General features: G+C 43.8%; 1 protein-coding gene across 1 annotated transcript in view; it reads left to right on the forward strand.

Moving 5' to 3' along the window:
- The window catches only part of ITPR1 (inositol 1,4,5-trisphosphate receptor type 1), a 411705-nt gene that overhangs the window by 152879 nt on the left and 237221 nt on the right, over positions 1-21605 (forward strand). The window contains exon 5 of the mRNA XM_075552323.1: positions 11262-11377. Coding sequence (XP_075408438.1) covers positions 11262-11377 — 116 coding nt within the window. The remainder of the gene's footprint in view (positions 1-11261; positions 11378-21605) is intronic.

Here is a 21605-nt window from a genome sequence, read left to right on the forward strand (position 1 = left end):
CCTTTGTCCTCCGTCGCCTAATAACACCGTGTCTGTTTTTGCAGACAGGTTGTAGATGATTTATTTGACAGTCACAATCGGAAAATGTCACTCACTTCAAAAGGCTAGAGTCAAGGCCTGGAAAACATGATTCGCATGCAATAGACATGACATAGACACAGCCGTATGTCTACTCATTTCCTCTTATGGTGATGGCTTGCTTGTGGAAGGCTTTTGTTGCAAACATGAGCAGCTTTTCTTTTTCTAACTGCCACTTTAGGTTGTCCTACCACCTGTGTACCCATTCATTCTTTCTCTCCTTGCCTCGATACTGTTAAATGCAGTGGGGATAGAATGATAAGTAAGGTATATATATACCCTGTACTTTATGAACCTGAGAAGCCAGCCATTGCAGACCCTTCGGAGCACAGTTGTTAGGGTGACACACTCGGGATTGTCATGAGTTGAAGTCAAGTTGATGGTAGTCGCACAGTGTTACTCATTGGACCGAATGAGTTACTTTTTCCCTGGGAGCAGCTAGTGTTTCAAAAGGTTAGTGCTTCGAAACACCAGCTGCTCCCAGGGAGAAAGGCTGGGCTTTCTACTCCCATTAATAGTTACAGTCTCAGAAAACCTACAGGGGCAAGCTTTACCCTGTCTTCTGGGTTCTCTATGAGTCAGCATCACCTCCATGGTAGTGAGTTTGGTATGAGGCTTATAGTGCTTTTGACTTTAGAGAATCCTTAAAATAAGAATGACTTTACATTTCCCTTTCATTAATCATATTAAGTCTTATTCTACTGCTTGAGAACTAACTTCAACTCTTATCTCTCCAAAAAGTTACTTTTGCCACTTAACTTTTACAAAAAAGACAGACTGTAAATGAAGATATCTAAATTTACCCTATTTAGAGTTGGTGGAAATAGGCTCCCAATTTCTCCCTATTCAAAATGACATTTAGACATGCTGACTCAATAAGGACATTTGAGAACATGGTAGACTTTTCTTGGTTTTCCTTTTGATCAATGGAATGGTTTCTCAGTTGTACAGCGCTGCTCTCACAGACGGCCCACGAGGGGGCGGGGGGCTTAAAGCAAATAATTTATTTTTGCAGAGTTTCAGAGGCTAGAAGTCCCTTCTCAGGGCACTGGCTGTACGGGAGGCTTTTGCCCTCTGATGGCTCTGGGGGAAGGTTGCTGTCTCTTTTCAGCTTCCTTAGCTTTCATGTACTGCGTTTCTCTCCCATCACTTCTGCTGTGCCTGAGCCAAGCCTCAAAGTCCTCTAGACTTTCAATAAACAAGATTGTAATCTGTAGATTGCAGGTTGGTAGTGAGCCTTCCTTCAAGCCCGATGTGACATTCTTTATAACCCAGTTTCTTGGATTATTTGTTCAGCATAGAGGTTGAATAAGTACATATAGGATATACTATACCTAACATCCAGAAAGTATTTAACGCGGAGTGTAACTAAGCCAGTACAACACCCAGTATTGCCAGGTGGAATCTCATCCAAGTATAATCAGGCCTGACTGCTGAGTTTCTGAGATCTGGCGAGAGGTGTGTTCATGGTGATGTGGCTGTAGATCATCAAAGGCTACATACAGCCTTCATGTGGTTTATAACAATGTTAAGAAAGACAACATCCTCACAACAGGACCAATAGAAATCATCATGATAAAAGGAGAAAGGACTTCGTGTTATTTTGATTCCCAGTCACTGGTTGTTGCAGTAGCAGTTAAGAAATGAAAGGATGCACACATTGGGTTAATCTGCATAGGACTTCTTTAAAGTATTAAAGAGCAAAGATGTTACTTGGAGAACTAAGGTGCCTGTGACTCCAACCATGGTATTTCCCGTTGTCTGAGATGCATGGGAAAGATGGCCACATGCATCCCAGATCGAAAGAGAATCGATGCGTTTCAATTGTGCTGCTGGTGAAGAATATTGGAAGTACCCTGGCCTCCCAGAACAATAACTGTCTTGGAATGTCGTGGAAGAAGTGCTCCTTAAAAGTGAGGATGGCAAGATTTTATCTCACATACTACTTTGGACATGTGCTCAGGAGAGACCAGTCTCTGGAGAAGGACATCATGCTGGATACAGTAGAGTCAGTGAAAAAGAGGAAGTCCTTCAACCAGATGGATTGACGCAGCGAATACAGCAACAGGCTCAAACATAAGCATGTTTGTGAGGACGGCGCAGGCCAGCACAGTGTTTCGGTCTGTTGTACAGAAGGTCGATAAGTGCCAGAACTCACTGGAAGGCATGCACCAACAACAGGAACAACAAAGTCGGTCTTATTCCCAGATGGAATACAGCCACACAAATTGTAAGGTTAGGATTTACAACTCTTTTTTTGGGGGGGGGGGCAGGGAGTGGGGAGGGGCACAATTCAATCCATAACAGGTGGGTTTGAGTCTTTCAAATCTACCATACTTTGAATAAATTCTGTGAAGTAGGTCTGTTTTTCTGGTTTACTGCTGTAAGTCCAACGTACAGATTGAGGCAAGAGTGAAATGGATGGTTGATGCTTTAAAGAACAGAGATTGGCTGGGTGCACAGCAAACTCGTTTCTTCTTGATTTCCTGGCTGAACTATATTTTCTAACTCCCCTCCATCATGTTGGGCCATGTGATTGGTTAACCCCAGGACTATGTGAGTACACATGCCGGACTGTCTGGGATTCCTAGTGCTATTCTAGCACAAATGGCACTTTAAAGAATAGAACTTTGTTTCCTCATCCTGTGGAGGTTGAAAGTTCAAGTCAGGGTCTGAAGGTGTCATTTCCTTCTTTGTAGGTAGTTCCAGGCGTTGCTTGGTTCCTTGGTTTGTGGAAATCCTAATATGACTGTGATCTTCCTAGTTTATAGCTGCCTCTGTCTAATCTGGTCTTTGTATAACTCAGAACTTACCAGGTGTAGGAGACAAGCTCTACTAATGGGGCCTGATTAACACAACAAAGAAGACTCTATGCGCAAGCAACGTGGGATCACAGCACATACATTTTCTCTTTTGAAAGGTTGAGGTAATGCATGGGGAGTGCACACAATTCAACTGGTAACACAGGCCACTGCAATGAAAAGTGGACATCCCTTCTTCCCCAGAACAAGATCTCTCATGTCCTCTTACCTTCCTGTGAGAATTTCTTTGGAATGGATGCCCACTGGCAGAGCTATTGGATTGAATTTCTTAATTGGATGAGTAGAAGCCCTGGTGATGTAGTAGGTTACTCATTGTATTGCTATCTGAAAGGTCAGTGGTTCGAAACCCCAAGCTACTTCTTGGAGAAAGATGAGACTTTCTACTCTTATAAAAAGTTACAGTCTTACTCTATGATGAGGGCAACAAATATACCAATGTGCTTGCCACAATGGATGGATTGTTATAAGAGTTGTATCAGCCCCCAATAAAATGATTTTTAAAAAATTAGTCTTACAAACTCACAGGGGCATTTCTACCTTGCCTTGTAGGCGTCACTGTGAGGTGGAAGGGACTCTTGGCAGTGAGTTTGGAATTGGACTGGTGATAGATTTCCTTCCAGAGTAGCTGTGTCTGTCTGTGTGCCTGCCAGTGGGGCAGAAAGGTGCCTCGATCCCCACTGACACTTGGCATTAACCAGCTTGTGACCCGTTGTCAAGATGTGGTTGTAAAATGGTACCAAGGTACAACACAGTGATTGAGGGGGAAAGGTATTTACATGAAGAAGTTATCGATATATGTACAAAGCACAGCATAATAGCAATAGTCTGTGTCTGATCACATATGCCTTTAATATTGTCTGTTGACTTCCTGTTATTTTAGATGAGGTGGACTTTCTCATACCTTCCTAATTTTTCTCCATTCTCCTAGTAATTATAATATCACGTTTAAAAAATCTTCGTTAAATTAATATTTATGTTGAGTTTATGACTATGTAAATAGTTTTTACTGTTGACCAAAAAAAACCCACACTGGATTTTAATATGCAAATGTCTCACCTGGTTCTGGTAGGTTGTACTCAGTTTCTTTTCCTGCTAAAGGTTTCAGTACATTGTCTGTGTGGCAGGAGGGTGGGCTCATCTGTCACTTCTGTTGCTTGCCAGTGCCCTTCCCCCCTGGAGTCCTTTGTATCTGCACAGTGTCATCGTGGGGCGTCCTTCACCCTATCTGCTGTGACACCATTGACCAGGAGGGAATAAGCTGTGACATTTGAGCTGGACCAGGACAAACCTCTTTAATGATTAAATGGCTTTTAGAAACGATTTTCTGGCACCATCTGGTGGAACACATCTTCCAGAATCTTCCTTAAGAGTTTCATGTGGGAAGATGATTTGAAACTTTATTCTCCTCTCATAACAAATTGATCACTTAGCCGAGTTCAGAATTCCAGGTTAAGAATATTTTCAGCCAGCTTTTTAGAGACAGTTGACTGGCTCTTAGGAGTCTGCTCTAAGCAGTCTCCTTTGCTGTTTACTTCTGGCCTTCTGATGGAGCCGTTTTTCTTGCTGTTAGGTCTTAGGGTCCTTTTCCGTTATTCTGAAAGTTTACACTGATATGTATGGTGGCTCATTTTTTCTTCCCTTGTGCTGGGCAGATGGTGGATTCGTTCAACCTAGAGAGATAGGTCCTCTAGGCAATTTCTTCTCCTCTTTTCCTTTTGCATGCTGGACCTATTGGTTAATCTACTCTACATTCTTTTCTCTTTCTTTCTCTTTGCTTTCATACTTCCCCTGTTCCTTCTGCTTTACCATTTTCTTTCTATCACCATCTTCCTGCCCCCATGCCCTCTTCCCCCTTCTCTTATCTTTCTGGGAAAATATCTGAACTTGTTTGCCAATACTGAGAGTTTTAACAATTTTACACATTTGGGTTTTTGTGTTGTCATATTTTTAAATACTATTCTGTTGTTGCTTTATGATTAAAACTTCCAATCTTATGTCTCTGAAGATGTTAATGATGATTTTTGTTACAGCTTTGTCTCTTGTGCCTTGCTCTGTGCCTTGGATCGTCCCTGTTTCTTCAGAGTTACTTTTGTCTGTTGTTCAGTGTCTGTTTTCCTTAATGGAAAATTCCATCAAGTGATTGTTGACCCTTGGGAGTCTATTCAGATTTAAGAACGAGGCCCCAAGGCCCACTGGATTTTGCTGTGAACTCTGCAGGAGGACTTGTGGAATGGTTGGTGTGTTCCTTTCTGTCTCAAGTGGAAAACTGTATTTTTCATGAGAAACCTAGAGTGTACTCTTCTCTGGGGCCCTTGCATTTTTCTTCCAGAAGGACCCTTTAGGTCAGGAGTCAGCAAAAAGTTTTCTTTTAAGAACCAGGCAGTAAATATTTTAGGTTTCGTGAATCAAGAGACAAAATAAGCATATTATATTGCATGCAAGACAACAAATTTCCATTGCTTTTAAGTGTAAAAGTTGTTTGTAATAAAGTCTTATAAAACAGGTGGCACAGTGAGTTGGGGCCCGAGGCCAATAGTTTGCAGCGTATTCCTTTTTCTGTCCTCCAACTGACTCCTTAGTTCACTCCCACCATTCCTGATGTCCAGAGTCGTAGTTGCAGAGCGCCTTGGGTTCCGCAGGGCAAACATCCTGACCTCTTACAGCAGACATGTGGGTTTACTTCCCTCCATGGGTCACGTCATGGTCTACCCTCCAGCCTCTGTTGACCGTCATTTATTTTAACTTGATAAGCTGAAGTTAGGTTTCATAGAAAATAGAGGGGTTTTGTTTGCTTGTTTCTTATTTTTCTTTAGTTTTTTGGGGGCGAGGGGGAGTAAGGGGAGAAGGAAATAGAAAGGCTTTTCTTCTGCTCTATGAAAACCCAAACCAAGTTTCGGCTTTTACAAGTTTACAATAACATAAGTACATTCCTGTGATTTATGTAGGTTCCTGTCAGAGATGGACAGCTAATTTTTTTTGTAATACTGCCATCTTCTTTAATTTGCTTCTTCCACTCTCCATTCCTCTTCTACCCCTCCACCCCCACCCCCCCACAATTATAGATAATGGACTGTTCTACATTTGTAACTGGCTAGAGTTGATGGAGGACCTAATCAACACTTATGCTTGGGTGTTTCCTAAGCACCACGCACACAGCCGAGCCAAATTTAAGTCCTTGATTTCTACCCCTCTTCCCCAAACTGACTTCTCCTTAGCCTCCCTTTCCTTGATAGTCACCATCTTCAATAAAAATGTTCACTTAGGAACATAAATCAGACCAGGTTCACCCACTGGATTTTGCTGTGAAGTCTCAACATCTGAATGTAGCCTACAACCCTTCTTGCTTCTCCAGCCTACTTCCTAGGCTTCTGCAGTCTTTCCCACTACCCTCCAGCCCTCCTGTGTAGTCTCTTCAAAGGCTCTACCTGCAGGCTCTGCCTGGGTGGCTGCTCCTTATTTGTCAGCTCTCCATGGAGACGCCCTCATCTCTGAAAGACCTTTCCTGAAGGCCAAGCTCAGCCACTGCTTCTCTAGGACAGTCATTCTGTGCCAGTTTCTCACACCTGCCAGGACGACAGTACTTCAACGTGCTGTAATTCAACTTGACCAGTTTGTTTTAGTCACAGGACTGCATTACAAAGCATGTCTGTCTCCTGTTGTTTGCTCAGCATCTAGTACTGTGCTCAGCACATAGCAAGCACATTCATCTAGTTGAATTAAGCAGTTGAATCCGCAAACAGAACTCTGGGAGGTTGAGGGGACTTGACCCCAACGAACATACCCACCATTGCTTCTGGAGCACTAGCAGGCTTTAAATCACTAGTGTGACCACCCGGCCTATGGTGGCTGTGTGTTGCTTTGATGCTGGAAGCTATGCTGTCAGTATATGACACACTAGCAGGGTCCCCTATTGTGGACAGGATTCAGCAGACTAGCATGGTCTAGGAAAACAGCCTTGCGGTCTACACAGAGTCATCCACGAAGTCCTTATGGATCACACAGGATGTCGTTCCCTAAATTTAAGGGCACTCCAAGTACACAGTGACTGCAACCATAGACTCAAACATATCAACGATGGCCAAGAACTGGGTGATATTTTATTTTGTTTTCTATGTAGTCCTATGAGTTGGAGCCACCAGCTAGCAGCTAGCAACACATCACTAACCTGGCAACGATTACTGCTTCTCATCTATCCCCAGAGGCTGGGGTCACCACATTGTACAAGACAGACAAAAGTGTCTGCCCTCAGAATCTTTCTCATTTGTACTCTAGAGATGGGAAGTGTGGTAGAGAAATTCTGAGCTTCAGCTATTCTTCCACCCACCTCTGTTGTTTAGTTCTTCTTCTTGCATATCCATGCTCCCCTGGCCCCATCCCAGAATGTGCCACCATAAGTTCTACTCTGAGGGCTAATTCATCTAAACACTGAGCTTTCTCTCTCCATCCAAAGCTCTGGAATGTTAACTGAGGGTAGGTCAGCTCTGCCCAAGGCAGCCTTTAACGCTACACCCAGTCCATCTACTCAGCTAAATTCTCCTTTGCCTACCCAGTGTGGCATATGCTGGAGCTGAGAATTGTCCCCAAGTGATTTTTTGAAGTCTTCCCCCTTTTTTGCTCCAAAGCAAGAAATAACTTGTATTCACTGTGGCATTTGTTTCAGGGAGAGGCCAATTTGTGTGTGTGTGTGTGTGTGTGTGTGTGTGTGTAGACTCATGTATTTAATCCCTGCTTTCCCTCAAATATGTATTATATCTATTCTCCTTACTGGATTTCCTATACTTGTCTATTTCTATACTTAGAACAGGATTAAGACCCAGCGGAACTTTAATTTGCTCTCCTGTGCCATCCAAATTCCAAAGGGCAAAATGAAGCCAAGGAATTCCAGAATTTTGCAAGGTTACTTTATCATCACATTTGATGTAATTTAACTTAACTAAAAAATAAATTTCTCTTTGAAGCAGTTGCTGAGCAACTGGGGAGGGAGGGCAGAATCAGCAAGGCTAATTTGGTTCCATTACTAGTATGTTTGCATCTCATCTCATATCTTTGCATAGACAGTTGGTTGTAAATACCAGTGCTCAGTTTTGCCCAAAGGAAACAGTTGGCATGCGAGATAGAGCCAGGCTTTAGTTGGATTGGCCATGGTGAATGTGACATGGTCTGAGGTTTACAGACCATTTGCTAAGTGAGAGCTTGATGTGGTTAAGCTAGGGACAGTTACACATGGTGCTTTCCGTTGTGCGCTGCCCCTCAGCACCAAGGGTCCAGTCCTCATTGTTCCCCAAGTCAACTTAGAAACACCTCTTAGCTATCATATTATGAACTATGATGGAGAGAAGAATAAACTATTTTACTCTAGTGTCTATTTCTTTATAAAATATGAAATTAACCCCATTTGATCTATAAACTAGACCTGCATCAAAAGTTAATGCAGGTAGATTAAATGTTTTGATTACTTTTATTTATTTATTTTTGCTATTGAGTTCTGGCCTTCTCAAGGAAATCACCTTGAACCTAGCACAGATCCGTCTGTTCCGTGTCAAAGATAGTCCATTCACTGATGACCAATAGACCCCTGGTGTGTGTGATTGTTTGCAGGATGAATGGAGAGGTCACACCTATACGGCTGGTAGGTAAAGCAGGTTCTGCAGTGAAGTCATTATGTTACCTTCTATGGGTTCAACAACAGTGGCCTGGACTACATAATGTATAATCATCATTATGCATTAGAGAGTGTTTTTTAGGACATTAATGCATAAAAGTAAAATTGAAATGGAAAAGATTAAGAAAAAAAAGCGGAGGGCAGTCCTATCTGTTAAACTCATTTCCTGCTCTGACCTTTGTCCTTGAAAGACCATAGGCTGTATCTTTCACGTACAGAGAAAATATTCTTTCAGTTGATAAATCTGTCAGATTCTTGATAAAGATTGGTATCATTGATCTTGTTTTTGCTTCAAAGAAACGCTGGTGGCTCACTGGTTGTGTTTGGCTATTAACCAACACGCCAGCAGTTCAAATCCACCACTGTCCTTGGGAGAGAAACAAGGCTGTGGTGGTGTGCTTCTGTAAAGAAGATAGCCTGGGAAACCTTGTTAGGCAGATTGGCTCTGTCACATGGTGTTGCTGTGAGTTGCAGTCAGCTCGATGACATACTTTTGACTGCCTTTGACTCTGTGTGAACATACTGGGGAAGGAGATCATAGAAATGGGGAAGGGTCTTTTTATTTCTACTGTTAAGTGATGTATTTTTCCCCTGAATATGCTAACTTTTTATGTGTCCAGGATGTGATACAAATTTATTGATCCCATCTAGAGGAGAGATTGATCTGAATTGGGACAGATGTCTCAATGTCTGTGTACTCGACAACAATAATTTGTCTCACTTTGAGACAGTTAATAAGCTAAGACAGGGTCTACCTGCTCAAGGTTCCGTAAAGGACTTCATTTTAGGTAATACGTGAGGACTAATAAACTCATGCATTTAGTAGACCAGATGTCCTTAAAGAGCCTGTTGTGTACTACTTTCGGGTGTAATTTTGTGCATGTTGAGGATTGACTCACATTTATCAGTTCTCTACAAATACTTAACATGTGAAAACTCCGTCTGACAAAATGTAACCTTCAAGGTTTTGGTTTTAAACTTGTCCCAGGCCAGAGATGGCATAGTTCATTCAAAAAGTGTTCATGAGAATGCCCTTAAAGTATGTATGTTTATGTAAATGTCACAATGCGTGTGACTCTATCAAATAATGTCTATTTATGTATGGATAGGTAGTAGATGCGCAGATCTTAGTGCATTGAATATGTTATGAAAACCAACCAGGAAATAAGCATTAGCAATGAAAGATCAGTACACTGCAGTGTGCTGTTAGTCACAAGGGCTTCATATTATTAGTGCCTTAGAGCACATGGTAGTTAAGGGTCAGGCTCCTCATTAAAGACCATTTAGAGGGTTGGTTTGTGACTACAAATTTCTGGGTCACTGTTTCCAGATCCGACCAGATCAGTCATTGTTTTTCCCTTTTACTGGCTGACGAAGAGGAAGGCCAGCGTCGGTTCTGCCAGATTATTCCTTTTCCCTGGGTTGTCTTTGCTACGTTGACCCTCCATGTTTTCATTTATGAAAGCTACCTGGCCTTTTTGGCTGGTGTGTTAGGCTGGGTAGACTAGAGAAACAAATCCAGGGAGACTCATATATGTATTATTAGAAAAAGCTTTATGTACAAGAGCAATTGAATATTGAGAAAACAGTCCAGCCCAGTGCAGATGAAGTCTATAAGTTTGGTATTAGTCCATATGTACGATACCAATCTATAAAGTCCTCCTCAGACTCACGACCACATGCAATGATGCCAAATACAGGAAGATCACAGGCCAGTGGGTGGAAAGTCTTGTGGATCCAGTGGCGGTGGAAACATCTCAGCACTGGCGTGGGGTCTCCACATGGCTCCAGCATAGCCCCATGTGTCTTGTCACCAGGAATATCTCACATGGAGGGAGTGTGTGTCCCACATCCAGCAAGCTATTTATCTCCTTAGTGTCTCCAAATGAGGTCATCAAGCGGCAACCAACTGACAGGTTAAGCCCCCCCCCCCCTTCACTCATAGTAGTCTCAAATTAACAACAGATTGTGTAACTACCACAGCTTGACTTCCAGGGCCAGACCATGTATGTTTGGGGTATACCTACACCACACCACTGTGCTGTGAAACTGAGAGGCCAAGGGCAGGAACCACTCTATTGGCCTGTCCAGACCATGTCTGTCCATACTTCAGAGGCTCAGCTTGCTTAGGACACTCAAGTGCCAGGGCCCTGGGAAATTCCAGTAGATACACTTCTATAGCTTGATTTATGTTTAATGTAGTCTGATTTAAGAAATAGACTTTATATGAGAATATACTTCTATGTATTGTTGCATTTGGTGAAACTTAAGAGGAGCTTTAAAAAGTTAATGGGAAAATTCTATTATCTCCCCCCCCCCCACCATTATCTTTTAATAAAATTTTCCTACAAACTTTTTGGAGAGGCCTCATATTTGTGTTTTGTGAAGGAAAGTAAAGTACTATGGGGCAGGAGAAAACACACAGGCAGTCTGCGTCCCAGGTCCGCCCCTATATGATGATGGACAAGTGACTGACCTTCCATGAGCCTCAGTCGCCTCATCTGTAACCTCACACGATGGGGTGAGAACTAATTTAAACAGGAGAGGTTTGCAAAGGGGCTTTGTAGCTTGCAAGTCCTAGTCACGTGGAGTGGCAGTCTTAAGGCCTGACATCAGCAGGGGGAGCACATCCTCCATAATGTGAGGGAGCACACACCTCAGTAACAGTTGTCTGTCTTGTTTTCACACTTTGCTTCTAGACTGCCTCTTCAAGCTGTGCCCCATGAACCGCTACTCTGCCCAGAAGCAGTTTTGGAAAGCTGCGAAGCCAGGGGCCAACAGCACAACGGACGCGGTCCTTCTCAACAAGCTACACGTACGTACCGCTGCCATGTCAGTGACCAGGTGGGGTGAGAGGTGAGGGGATCTTACACTCTGTTCGTCTTTGGTGCCAGGATCCTTACATTAATTGGCCAAAGGGGTAAAAGAGAGATGACCTCAAAGACAGGTGGGTCACAGTCATTTTGAGACGACATACACTCACTGCCATCGAATTATGGGAGAAGCTTTTTCCTCCACACTCCTGGGGTGGCACTGGGCATTGTAGCGCCGACAAGCCCAAGCTGTGGAGGCCAACTGCCTGGATTTGCATACTGACTCCACCATGAACCCACTGGTCATGTTGGGCAAGTTGCTATCCTGATTTGTATGGAACAATAATAAAAGACCCACATTAGGAGGTCTTTGTGAGGATTCCATGAAATGATGCATATGTGAGACATGACTAGCAACACATTGCACATAATAAGTACGCAGTGAATGCTTGTTATTATGTTTCCATTGATAAACATCTGGTATAAAAGAGATAGGATTATTTCATTGCTGGTGTGCTGTGTGACAATAAGCACTTTTTTGAACCTCTCTGAGCCCGTTCACCAGTTGTTTCATGAAGACGCAATTCTTCTAATATGCTGCACTGCGAGGATACTCTGTGGTCCTTTGGCATGGTTAGGGAAGGGACATTGTGTCCACCAATGTAGTATCATTGAAGGTGCAGCCCATCTCCTACCTGCCCTTCCATTTGCTGTTTCTCCATGTAATTCGTCACGACTTTCCCAATTGATCTTATTTGCTATCTTTCCCAAGTGGACTGTAAACTCCGTACAGGTAGTTTTACCTGCCCCGCTCTGCGTCCCCGGCTCCCCCACTTCCCTTCATTCTTTATTATTGCTGTATCCTTTGTGTCTGGAACAGAGGTTGGCACATACTAAGTCCCTAAATATTTGACTGAAAGAATCCATGGGGATTCTGGAGGCTTGGTGCTGGCAGCCAGAGGCAGAGTCTCACAGCACGAAGGAGCTCACAGCTTGTTTTGCTCTTGTTGCTGTTGTCGAGTGCCCACACGTGCCCGCGGACTCCTAGTGACCTCAAATGACCAAGTTGAACTGCCCCATAGGGTTTACAAGGCTGTAATTCCTACTTTGTCATCCATACTTGGGCAAGTCATTAGGAGAGACCTGTTTCCAGAGAAGGACATCATGCTTGGTGAAGTAGAGGGGCAGGGAAAGAGGGGAGGTCCCTCCATTGGCTGGATTGAGACAATGGCTGCAGCAATGGATTCAGGCATAGGAACAGTGGTGAAGGCGGAGTGGGGCCAGGCAGTGTTTTGTTATGCTGTGTATGGGGTTGATAGGGTCGAACCGACTGATGCACCTAGCAACCACAGTCTTTATGGGAACAGGTGTCAGGCCCTTCTCTCCTGGAGCCATTAAGCTGTTCAGGGAGCAGCCGGGGCTGCTTCCATTTGACTGGCATGGGGCCAAGTCACAGCCTGGTCAAGCAAAGACCAGATAAAGGTATGCTTTCATGTTCTCTGTGTGGTGTTAGACGGGGGTAAGATGGCCAGGTCCGGGAGGAAAAGGCTAGCCTCTGAGGTCACACCACTGCACTTAGAATGAAACCAGGCTCTTTGCTGCCTCGCACGGCGTGTACGTAACAACCGTGCTTTCCTCGCTGACCACCTCTCATGCTCTTCAGCCACACTGAGGCCCACGGCATGTCATCTCAGGTTCTGTGAGCACCCCAAAGCCATCCCAGTGTCCGGACCTGTGTCCTTTCATTTGTTTCGACACTCTTCTCTGGGCTCTTCCTGAGCCAGGCCCCTTGCATCCTTCAGCAGTGTCACCTCACAGTCTCCCCCAGCACCTTGTCTTTGTTTCACCTGCCTGCCCCTCCCACAGCACCCCACTCAGATCCCTCCCTCCTGCGCCGGGGTTGCGTAGTTAGCACATGACTCCAGCTCTGCAGGGTAGGGGCTGTGTCTGTCTTGTTCACTAGTATCTCCCCAGCACCTATAACAGTGCCTGGAATACTGAAGGTGCTTCAGAAATAAGTGTTGGGTGTGTGAATGAATGAGCCCCATAGTACATGTGGTGATAACTACCAGCAGAGTCCTAGTTGTCTGAGAGTTTACTGTCGAATATGAAGAACAAAAAGGTGGTGACCCCTCAGTGTGACAAGAGCTAGGACAGGGGAAGCACCTGAGCTGTGGGAGCAACTAGAAGGGGCCCTGACGTCTGTCCTGACTGGGACAGAGGGAGAATTTCCTCAAGGAAGACCCAAACCAAGTCAAACCCACTGTCATCCATTCAACTTCCACTCACAGAGCCCCCTGTACAGGGGTTCTGAGATGAGATCTTGATGGAAGCAGACAGCTTCATCTTTCTCTTGAGCAGGCGGTGGGTTCAAACTGCTGACCTTGGGGTTAGCTGTCCAACGCTTGCCCAACAACGCCACCGTGGCGCCGCCTCGACTCACTGCCATCAAGTCCATGCTGACTCATGGAGAGACAGACCCCTGCGGTTTCCCGAGACTACAGCTGTTGACAGGAGTGAAAGCCCAGCCTCTCCCTCAGAGGTGCTGGTGGTTTCCAAATGCCGACCATGCAGTTTGCGACCCAAAATGTAACCAGCTACACCACCAGGGCTCCTCCGCGAGGACATGACAAATAAGCCTCACTCTGAGACACCTGTAGGAGTCAGCAGGTAGGGGGAAGAAGAAACAACTTAAAGGCTTAGAGCATGGGTTCTCAACCAGTGGGTCGCGACCCCTTTTGGGGGTTGGGCAACAACCTTTTTACAGGGGTCACCTGATTCTTAACAGTAGCAAAATTAGGTATGGAGTAGCAACGAAAATAAATTTATGGTTGGGAGATCACCACAACATGAGGAACTGTATTACAGGGTCGCGGCAGGAAGAAGGTTGAGAACCACTGGCTTAGAGGTTCCCGGAGGCCTCTGAGGACTCAGGAATTGCAGCATCTTTACTTGATGGGTTTCAGGGCAGTTATCTGCAACCCCAACAGGCCCATGGTTCCTTCCTAAGAACGTATTATGTGATTGTACAACCATAAAATGAGCTTCACAAATAATATCACCACCTTGGATTCCAGATCTATATATATATATATATATATAGATAGATTCAGAGAGGAATTAAAAGCAAATAGCTTCTTGAGAGAGGTGTGCTTCGGTAAGGTACTGCTAAGGCACAGCCATCCTCCAAGCCGGAAGGAAGGAAAGACCTGCCGTGTTTGCATAACCCCTCGGGGAGGAGGCCAACCATGCGGCTGGGCTGTGCTACCCAAGCGCAAACCAGCTGCTCCACAATGCCATTTTCCAAAATGGTCAGCCGCGCTTGGTAATGTGAGGCAGTGTGCAAAGTACACGCCCCTCGTGGCGAAAGGCTGAGTGATCCAAACAGTTAATATGCTTGCTGCTAACCAAAAGGTGGTGGTTCAGGTCTACCCAGAGCACCTGGGAAGAATGCCCTGCCAGCCCATTTCCAAAAACAACCCCTGTCCTTGAAAAGCTCGTGGAACACAATTCGCTGATGCTGAGGGTTCCTGAGTGAGTCAAGGTCGATTCAATGGCAACTGAACTGCATTTTAGCAAGGTATGAAGGTTAGTATTAACACTAGTAAAACTACACTCTTGCACGCATGTCTCTAGACAGACATGGGATGATCAGCTGCCCAGCTTTGTTTAGAGATGTGCCCTGCAGTCCAGGGTATCTGGCATCACTGGTGGCTCCAACCACGGACTCAGACAGCAACTGTGAGATGGCACAAGAGCAGTCAGTCATTGTTTCGTTCTGTTGTGCACAGGGTTGCTGAGTCAGAAACGGCTTGATGGCCCCGGCACTTCACAACAGCAAGAAGTATCACTGAGTCCTTACCACTGTGCATCCATAGCATCCCTTCCTCCCCTTCCCTCTCCCCTCTACGCCCGCCCCTGTGGGATCTGTGACGATCCAGAGTCTCCTGTCTCCCAGGAGAGCTACTTGGGGGCCTCTGGCTTCCTCTCTGGGTCTGCATGTCTCTAGTAGATCTGCCTTTGCCTCTCTGGCCTTCCTGTATTGAAGCCCTGTAGTTCCTGGGGATCTTAGTCGTGGATCTCAAACTTCTTATCCTGCACTGTTTACATTGGGGGTGGTAAACTCTGAATCCTGTTGGACAAACAGGAAGCCAAGAGAAATGCAGGGAGCTTGGTGGGCAGTGCTGCCGGTGTGGGTGTGCGTGTGTGGATCTGCAGTGGGTGTCGCTATTCCCTGCTGTTTTACCTACTGAGGAGGTGGACCTTAGGCTGGCACCAGGACTTCTGAACTGCTTTCAGATAAAATTCTATGCCTTTATGTATAATGTCGCACTTTTTTTTCCCATGTCAGTTACGACTTTAATTTTTAAGGCCCAAAACTTAATCTCACACTAATACAAAATCCCTCAGGTAGGTGGCTGTTCAAAACTGCCAGTTTGTAATCTGTGGTCTGCATACTGTACTTCATCATAATCCCTTCCAAAGCCCCTTTCCATGAATTATCTGGGAGGAAAGGATACCAAAAACCCAAACACACTTTAGAAACACAGAATCCAAAGGTGATCGAGAACTTGGAATTTCTTATTTTTGTAAGCGGGGGGAGCAAAAGACAATCAATCTCAACTTTGTGTACTTTGTGCTTTTATAAACTAGAAGAGGAAACCATCTTTCTGGTGATTTAAGATGCTCGATAGTGGCTTTTCAGGGCTTGGGGCTGACTTTGAGTTGGAGTAGCTCCTACTGGCCTGTTAGCAACTTTGCCCCCTAATGTCCGAAAGGTGGCTTTGCATTTCTGAAGTCTCCAGGCAGTTATTAAAATGTATTTTGGGCCCTCGTGGGCCAATAGCCAGTCTCCAGTGAATTTTTATTTTTGTCAACTACTGTGCAGCACTCCGATCAAAGGTCAGATTATTTTTAATGAATGCCATTTAAGGAATTAGTTGTCTAGACTACTCAACTTCTTTTGACTTGGATCAGAAATGTCAACAGCACTTTGAAGGAGAATGACATCTAGTGGCTGGTTGCTGTGTATGTACATGTGTGTGCACACATGATGATTTCTTCTACTGGGTTTTAGAATAATTGGGTATTAGCTCTTCTAGTCATGATTTCCAAAAAGGCTGTTGACAAAATAAGCTTTCCCCAGGCTCTGTAAATGACAGCACTTCACTCAACTGCAGTTACCTGTTAACTGGAAACAGACACCTATGTTGTTTTGGTTCTGGGAATAGATCACTTAGTTTAAGCCACAGCTTTGACAAGGTAAAAGGAACCTGGGAAGTGATAAGTCCTCATTGTGTTTTATGGCTGCTTGTGTTCAGAAGGCTTAGTTTAACATCACACCACGTAATCCAGAGTGTGTTATTTCAAATAGATAACCTTTCCCTATGTCTACAGTGAAGTTTTTGTTTTGCAGTACTTTAATGGAGGGGTCCCTTTTTCTTGGACACAGTCACAGCTGGCTGTGAGGGGGCTGACTTTGTTGTTGCTTAGTGCACATGTAACTACAGCTGCAATGAATAATCTGGATATTATTACATGGGATGGATTTTCTTCACTAGAAATGAAAAAAGTCACTCACTCGTTGTGTGATTGGAAAGGGAATCAGATATTTAAATGATCAGGATTTGAAATAATATAGAGACAACAAATATTAAATGGCTTTTAATAAATTCACACTACTTGTCACAATAATATTTTGGTTAATTGGTAGATGTAATCCTTAGCATCTGCCTGTTGGCATGTCATACTGTGGTGGCTTATGTGTTGTGTGATGCTTGAAGCTGTCACTGGTATTTTAGCAAAGTTTATAGATTATAGGGGCATTAAGAGTCAGAATTGAGACAATGGCAGGGAGTTTGGGTCATTTTTGGATAGACTAAGAATAGGAAGAAAGACCTGGTCATCTTGTCCATTTTTAAAAATTGCAGTAGTCATTTACTCCACTATCACTAGAGGGTCCTGTATATAGTATAGACAGTCTATAGGGATTATCTCAGTTTTCCAACAAAATTCTAACCCTTAGAACTACCGTTAAGCATTTGTTTGACAGCACAAATAGGTCCTACGGCCTGCAGATCATGGCCTCAGTTGTTTTTTCCATTCAGAATATATTATTCTGCCCTGACACTTTCATATAAAAACCCCAGTTTATTAATTACCGGAAGGAGTCTTGATGCTGCTGCCAGATAAACAGTTCACGGCTAATCTCAAGGTTGACAACCCAAACCCACCAGCTGCCTGCAGAAGAAAGATGAAGCTGTCTGGTCTTGTAAAGACTCACAGCCTCAGAAATCTTACACAGGGTTGCACTGAGTTAGAATCGACTTGCTGACAGTGGATGTTGGTATTCTGCCCTGCCATTTTCATGGTGTTATAACAAAACCCCAGTTTATGAATTAACCTAAGAAATAGTTTTAATTTATGACAGTCTCTAACAGAGCATCATTGAAAAATTTAAAATTTATTTAAGTCACTAAATACTTAAGTCACTAAACACTAATTATTTCTGGGGGAAAAAAGGCCATCCAAAACCTTATGAATAGAAGTGGGATATTGTCTGATACAGTGCTGGAAAGTGAGCCCATGAGGTCGAAAGACTCTCAAAGTGGGACTGGAGAAGAGCTAGCTCCTCAGCGTGAAGTTGACCTTAATTATGTGGATGAAATAAAGCTTTCAGGACCTTCATTTACTTGTGTGACATAAAGCAAAATCAGAAGAAGCAGCTATAAGTATCTGTTAATTGGAATGTGCAGGTATGAAGAATGACTCTAGAAAATTAGAAGTCTTCCAAGGTGAAATGGGACACTTGGACTGAAATGGACTGGTATTGATCCTTTTGAGTTGGACAATCATGTGGGAATGACTGATGGAGCAGAAATGGCATCATAGCCATTGTCAGGAAAAAGCATTTCAGGATCTAGCCTGGAGACTACTGTTAGTGATAGGATCACATCCATATGCCTGCAAGAAATACCAGATAGTATAACCATTATTTAAATTTAAGCACCAACCACTAATACCAAAAATGAAGAAATTGAAGAGGTTTACCACTTTTCTGTCTGAAATTGATCAAATACATTCCAAATAAATTGATAATTACTAGTGGTTGGAATGGAAACATTGGAAGCAAAGATCAGTAGGTGGGAAATATGGTCTTATGGAACCTGTAGATCACGTGATGTAATTTGGCAAGATCAACAATTTACTCACTGGAAATAACCCCCTTTCAGCACTGTAACCTGCATCCATACATGCAAACTGTATTGGATGGACGATCTTGTAGTCAAGTCCACTACATCTATGGGAAAAGGTGACGAAGAAGCTCCATAGCCGGAGGACAGGGTGAGAGGCTGACTGTAGAACACTCAGTCCATCAATTGCTGAGATCAGATGGATCTTAGCTGAAAGCAGAGAATGCTGGAAGGATGTTTCCGTGTGTTTTCTTGACTTTGCAAAGTCATTCAGCTGTGGATCATAATCACGTGGAAAAAGCATTGTGAAGAAGTAGAATTCCAAAACACTTAATTTTGCTCATTTGGAACCTGTATATTAGACCAAGAGGCAGTCATTTCAGGGGGCAATAGGGAGCATACTATTTGGTTTCTGATCAGGAAAGGTGTGCATCAGAGTTGTGTCCTTTCACCACATTCATTCAACCCATGTGCTGACGAAATAATGCAAGGAGGAGGAGGACTGTGTGAAGAACAGTGGCGCATCAGGCCTAGAGTAAGAACCCTTTACCGTAATAGTGCAGATGTCACAACTTTGCTTGTAGGATTCTTGGAGCGCTAATTGATGAAGATGAAAGAGCACGGTATTCAGTGTGCATTACACCTCAACATGAAGAAAGCATAGCCCTCACACTGGGACGGAGGAGCACCATCATGACAAGTGGAGAAAACACTGAAGTTGTCAAGGATTTCATTTTATTGGGACCTACAACCAATGACCATGGAAGGCTAAGAAAGCCAATGGTATATTGCACTGGGTTACACTGGAGCAACAGACCGCTTTTAAGGGTTTGTTAACAAGCAAGGTGTCACTCTGCGGAGTAAACCGTTTTTGTTTTTTTTATCACCTTGTGTTTGCTAAAGCTGGGCAATAAATAAGAACAAATGAAGCCTTGATGGCTTTGAATTGATGCTAGTGAACGGGAAGATTGAGTATGTCATGGACTGCCAGGAGAAGGAACCAATCTGTCTTGGATGCAGTATAGCCAGAGTGTTTCTTTGAAGGATGGATGGTGAGACTCGTGCTTTGGACCTGTGATTGGGGAACTGCAGTCTCTGGAGAAGGTTTCCTGACACAGTGAATACAACAGTGAGCTCAAATAAGACCAGGCACGATTCCATTTTGTGGTAGATTAGGCCGCTGCGAATTGGAACTGACACACAGAGGTCTACAAAACCAAGAATGCTGTAGGGGGATAATCCGCAATGCAAATGAGTAAGAAAAGGAAAAACACGTGATGACCAAATCTTACTCTTAAAGATAATCTTGGTTTATTTTGGTGTATGTCTCCCCTCGCTTCACCCCCATTCTTGTCCCCAAGTCTCCGAGTGTTTGAGTATAAGTGGAAACACACTATCTAACTTCCATTTATTTTTTTAAACATTTTATTAGGGGCTCATACAACTCTTATCACAGTCCGTACATATACATACATCAATTGTATAAAGCACATCCATACTTTCTTTGCCCTAATCATTTTCAAAGCATTTGCTCTCCACTTAAGCCCTTTGCATCAGGTCCTCTTTTTTTTCCCCTTCCCTCCCCGCTCCCCCCTCCTTCATGAGCCCTTGATAATTTATAGATTGTTATTTTGTCATATCTTGTCCTATCTGGAGTCTCCCTTCACCCCCTTCTCTGTTGTCTGTCCCCCAGGGAGGAGGTCACATGTGGATCCTTGTAATCGGTTCCCCCTTTCCAACCCACTCACCCTCTACCCTCCCAGTATCACCCCTCACACCCCTGGTCCTGAAGGTATCATCCACCCTGGATTCCCTGTGCCTCCAGCTCCCATATGCACCAGTGTACAACCTCTGCCCTATCCAGTCCTGCAAGGTAGAATTCAGATCTTGGTAGTTGGAGGGAGGAAGCATTCAGGATCTGGGGGAAAGCTGTATTCTTCATCAGTACTACATCGCACCCTGAATGATTCATCTCCTCCCCTAAACCCCTTTAATTTTTGTGAACAGTGGTCTCATACATTATTTGTCCTTTTGTAATTGGCTGATTTCACTTAGCATAGTGTCCTTCAGGTTCATCCATATCATGAAATGCTTCATAGATTACCATATAAACTCTTCTATAAGCCGAGTTTTTCAGCACAAAAAATGTGCTGCAAAACTGGGGTTCGGCTTATACACGGGTCAGTGGTACCCCAGCGAGTTGTTACACCTCGCTGGGGATAACTTCCATTTCTTTAACCCACTTTCACACATTATGTTATCAATAATAGATAGCTCCATTCTTCATTTTACACTACTACTGAAATTTTACATGACCAATCTCTCCTTTATGGGTAATAATCAGTCTGAGGACAATTTTTGCTTTTCTCAGGAAGCATCAAAGAAGTTGCTACAACCTTTCATATACACCCAATGATCTGTTTAGGAGACGCTCCTAGAAATGAAATTGCTAAGTGAAAGTGACGCTCATTGCCAGGTAGATTACCCTCTGTATGTTTGTTTTGTTTCATTCTCTGGTAGTACAGACCCACTCTTGGCATACATATGTTTGATTTCACAAGCCCAGTCTTAGTCTTTGAAGGGTGGAAGCTGCCTTTATAAATCTTCGGTGGCCCCAGTATAGTTCTTACCTTAAATCCAGTTGCTTTTGGGAACACATCCAACTCCTGGCAGAAGAGTCACACCATGCGCTCTAGGGTTTTCACCTGCAGATTTTTTGAAAGTCGATCTCACTCTCAAGGAGCCTTTGCGACGTAGTGGTTAAGGTCAGCATTTCAAAGCCACCAGCAGCTCCATGGGAGAAAGATGGGACTTTCTGATCCTATAAAAAGCGTATAGTATCAGAAACACACAGAAGGTGGTTCTACCCTGCCCTATAGGCTCACTATGAGTAATGTGACTCGATGGCAGTGAGTTTTAATTATTCTTTTAATCTCACTGTCATCGAGTCAGTTTCAACTTACAGAGCCCCTGTAGGGCAAAGTAGAACAGCCACTCTGGTGGGTTTCCAAGGAGATCTTTATAGGGGCAAAAACCT

This window comes from Tenrec ecaudatus, chromosome 6, assembly GCF_050624435.1.
Source record: "Tenrec ecaudatus isolate mTenEca1 chromosome 6, mTenEca1.hap1, whole genome shotgun sequence".
NCBI classification, from domain to species: Eukaryota; Metazoa; Chordata; class Mammalia; order Afrosoricida; family Tenrecidae; genus Tenrec; species Tenrec ecaudatus.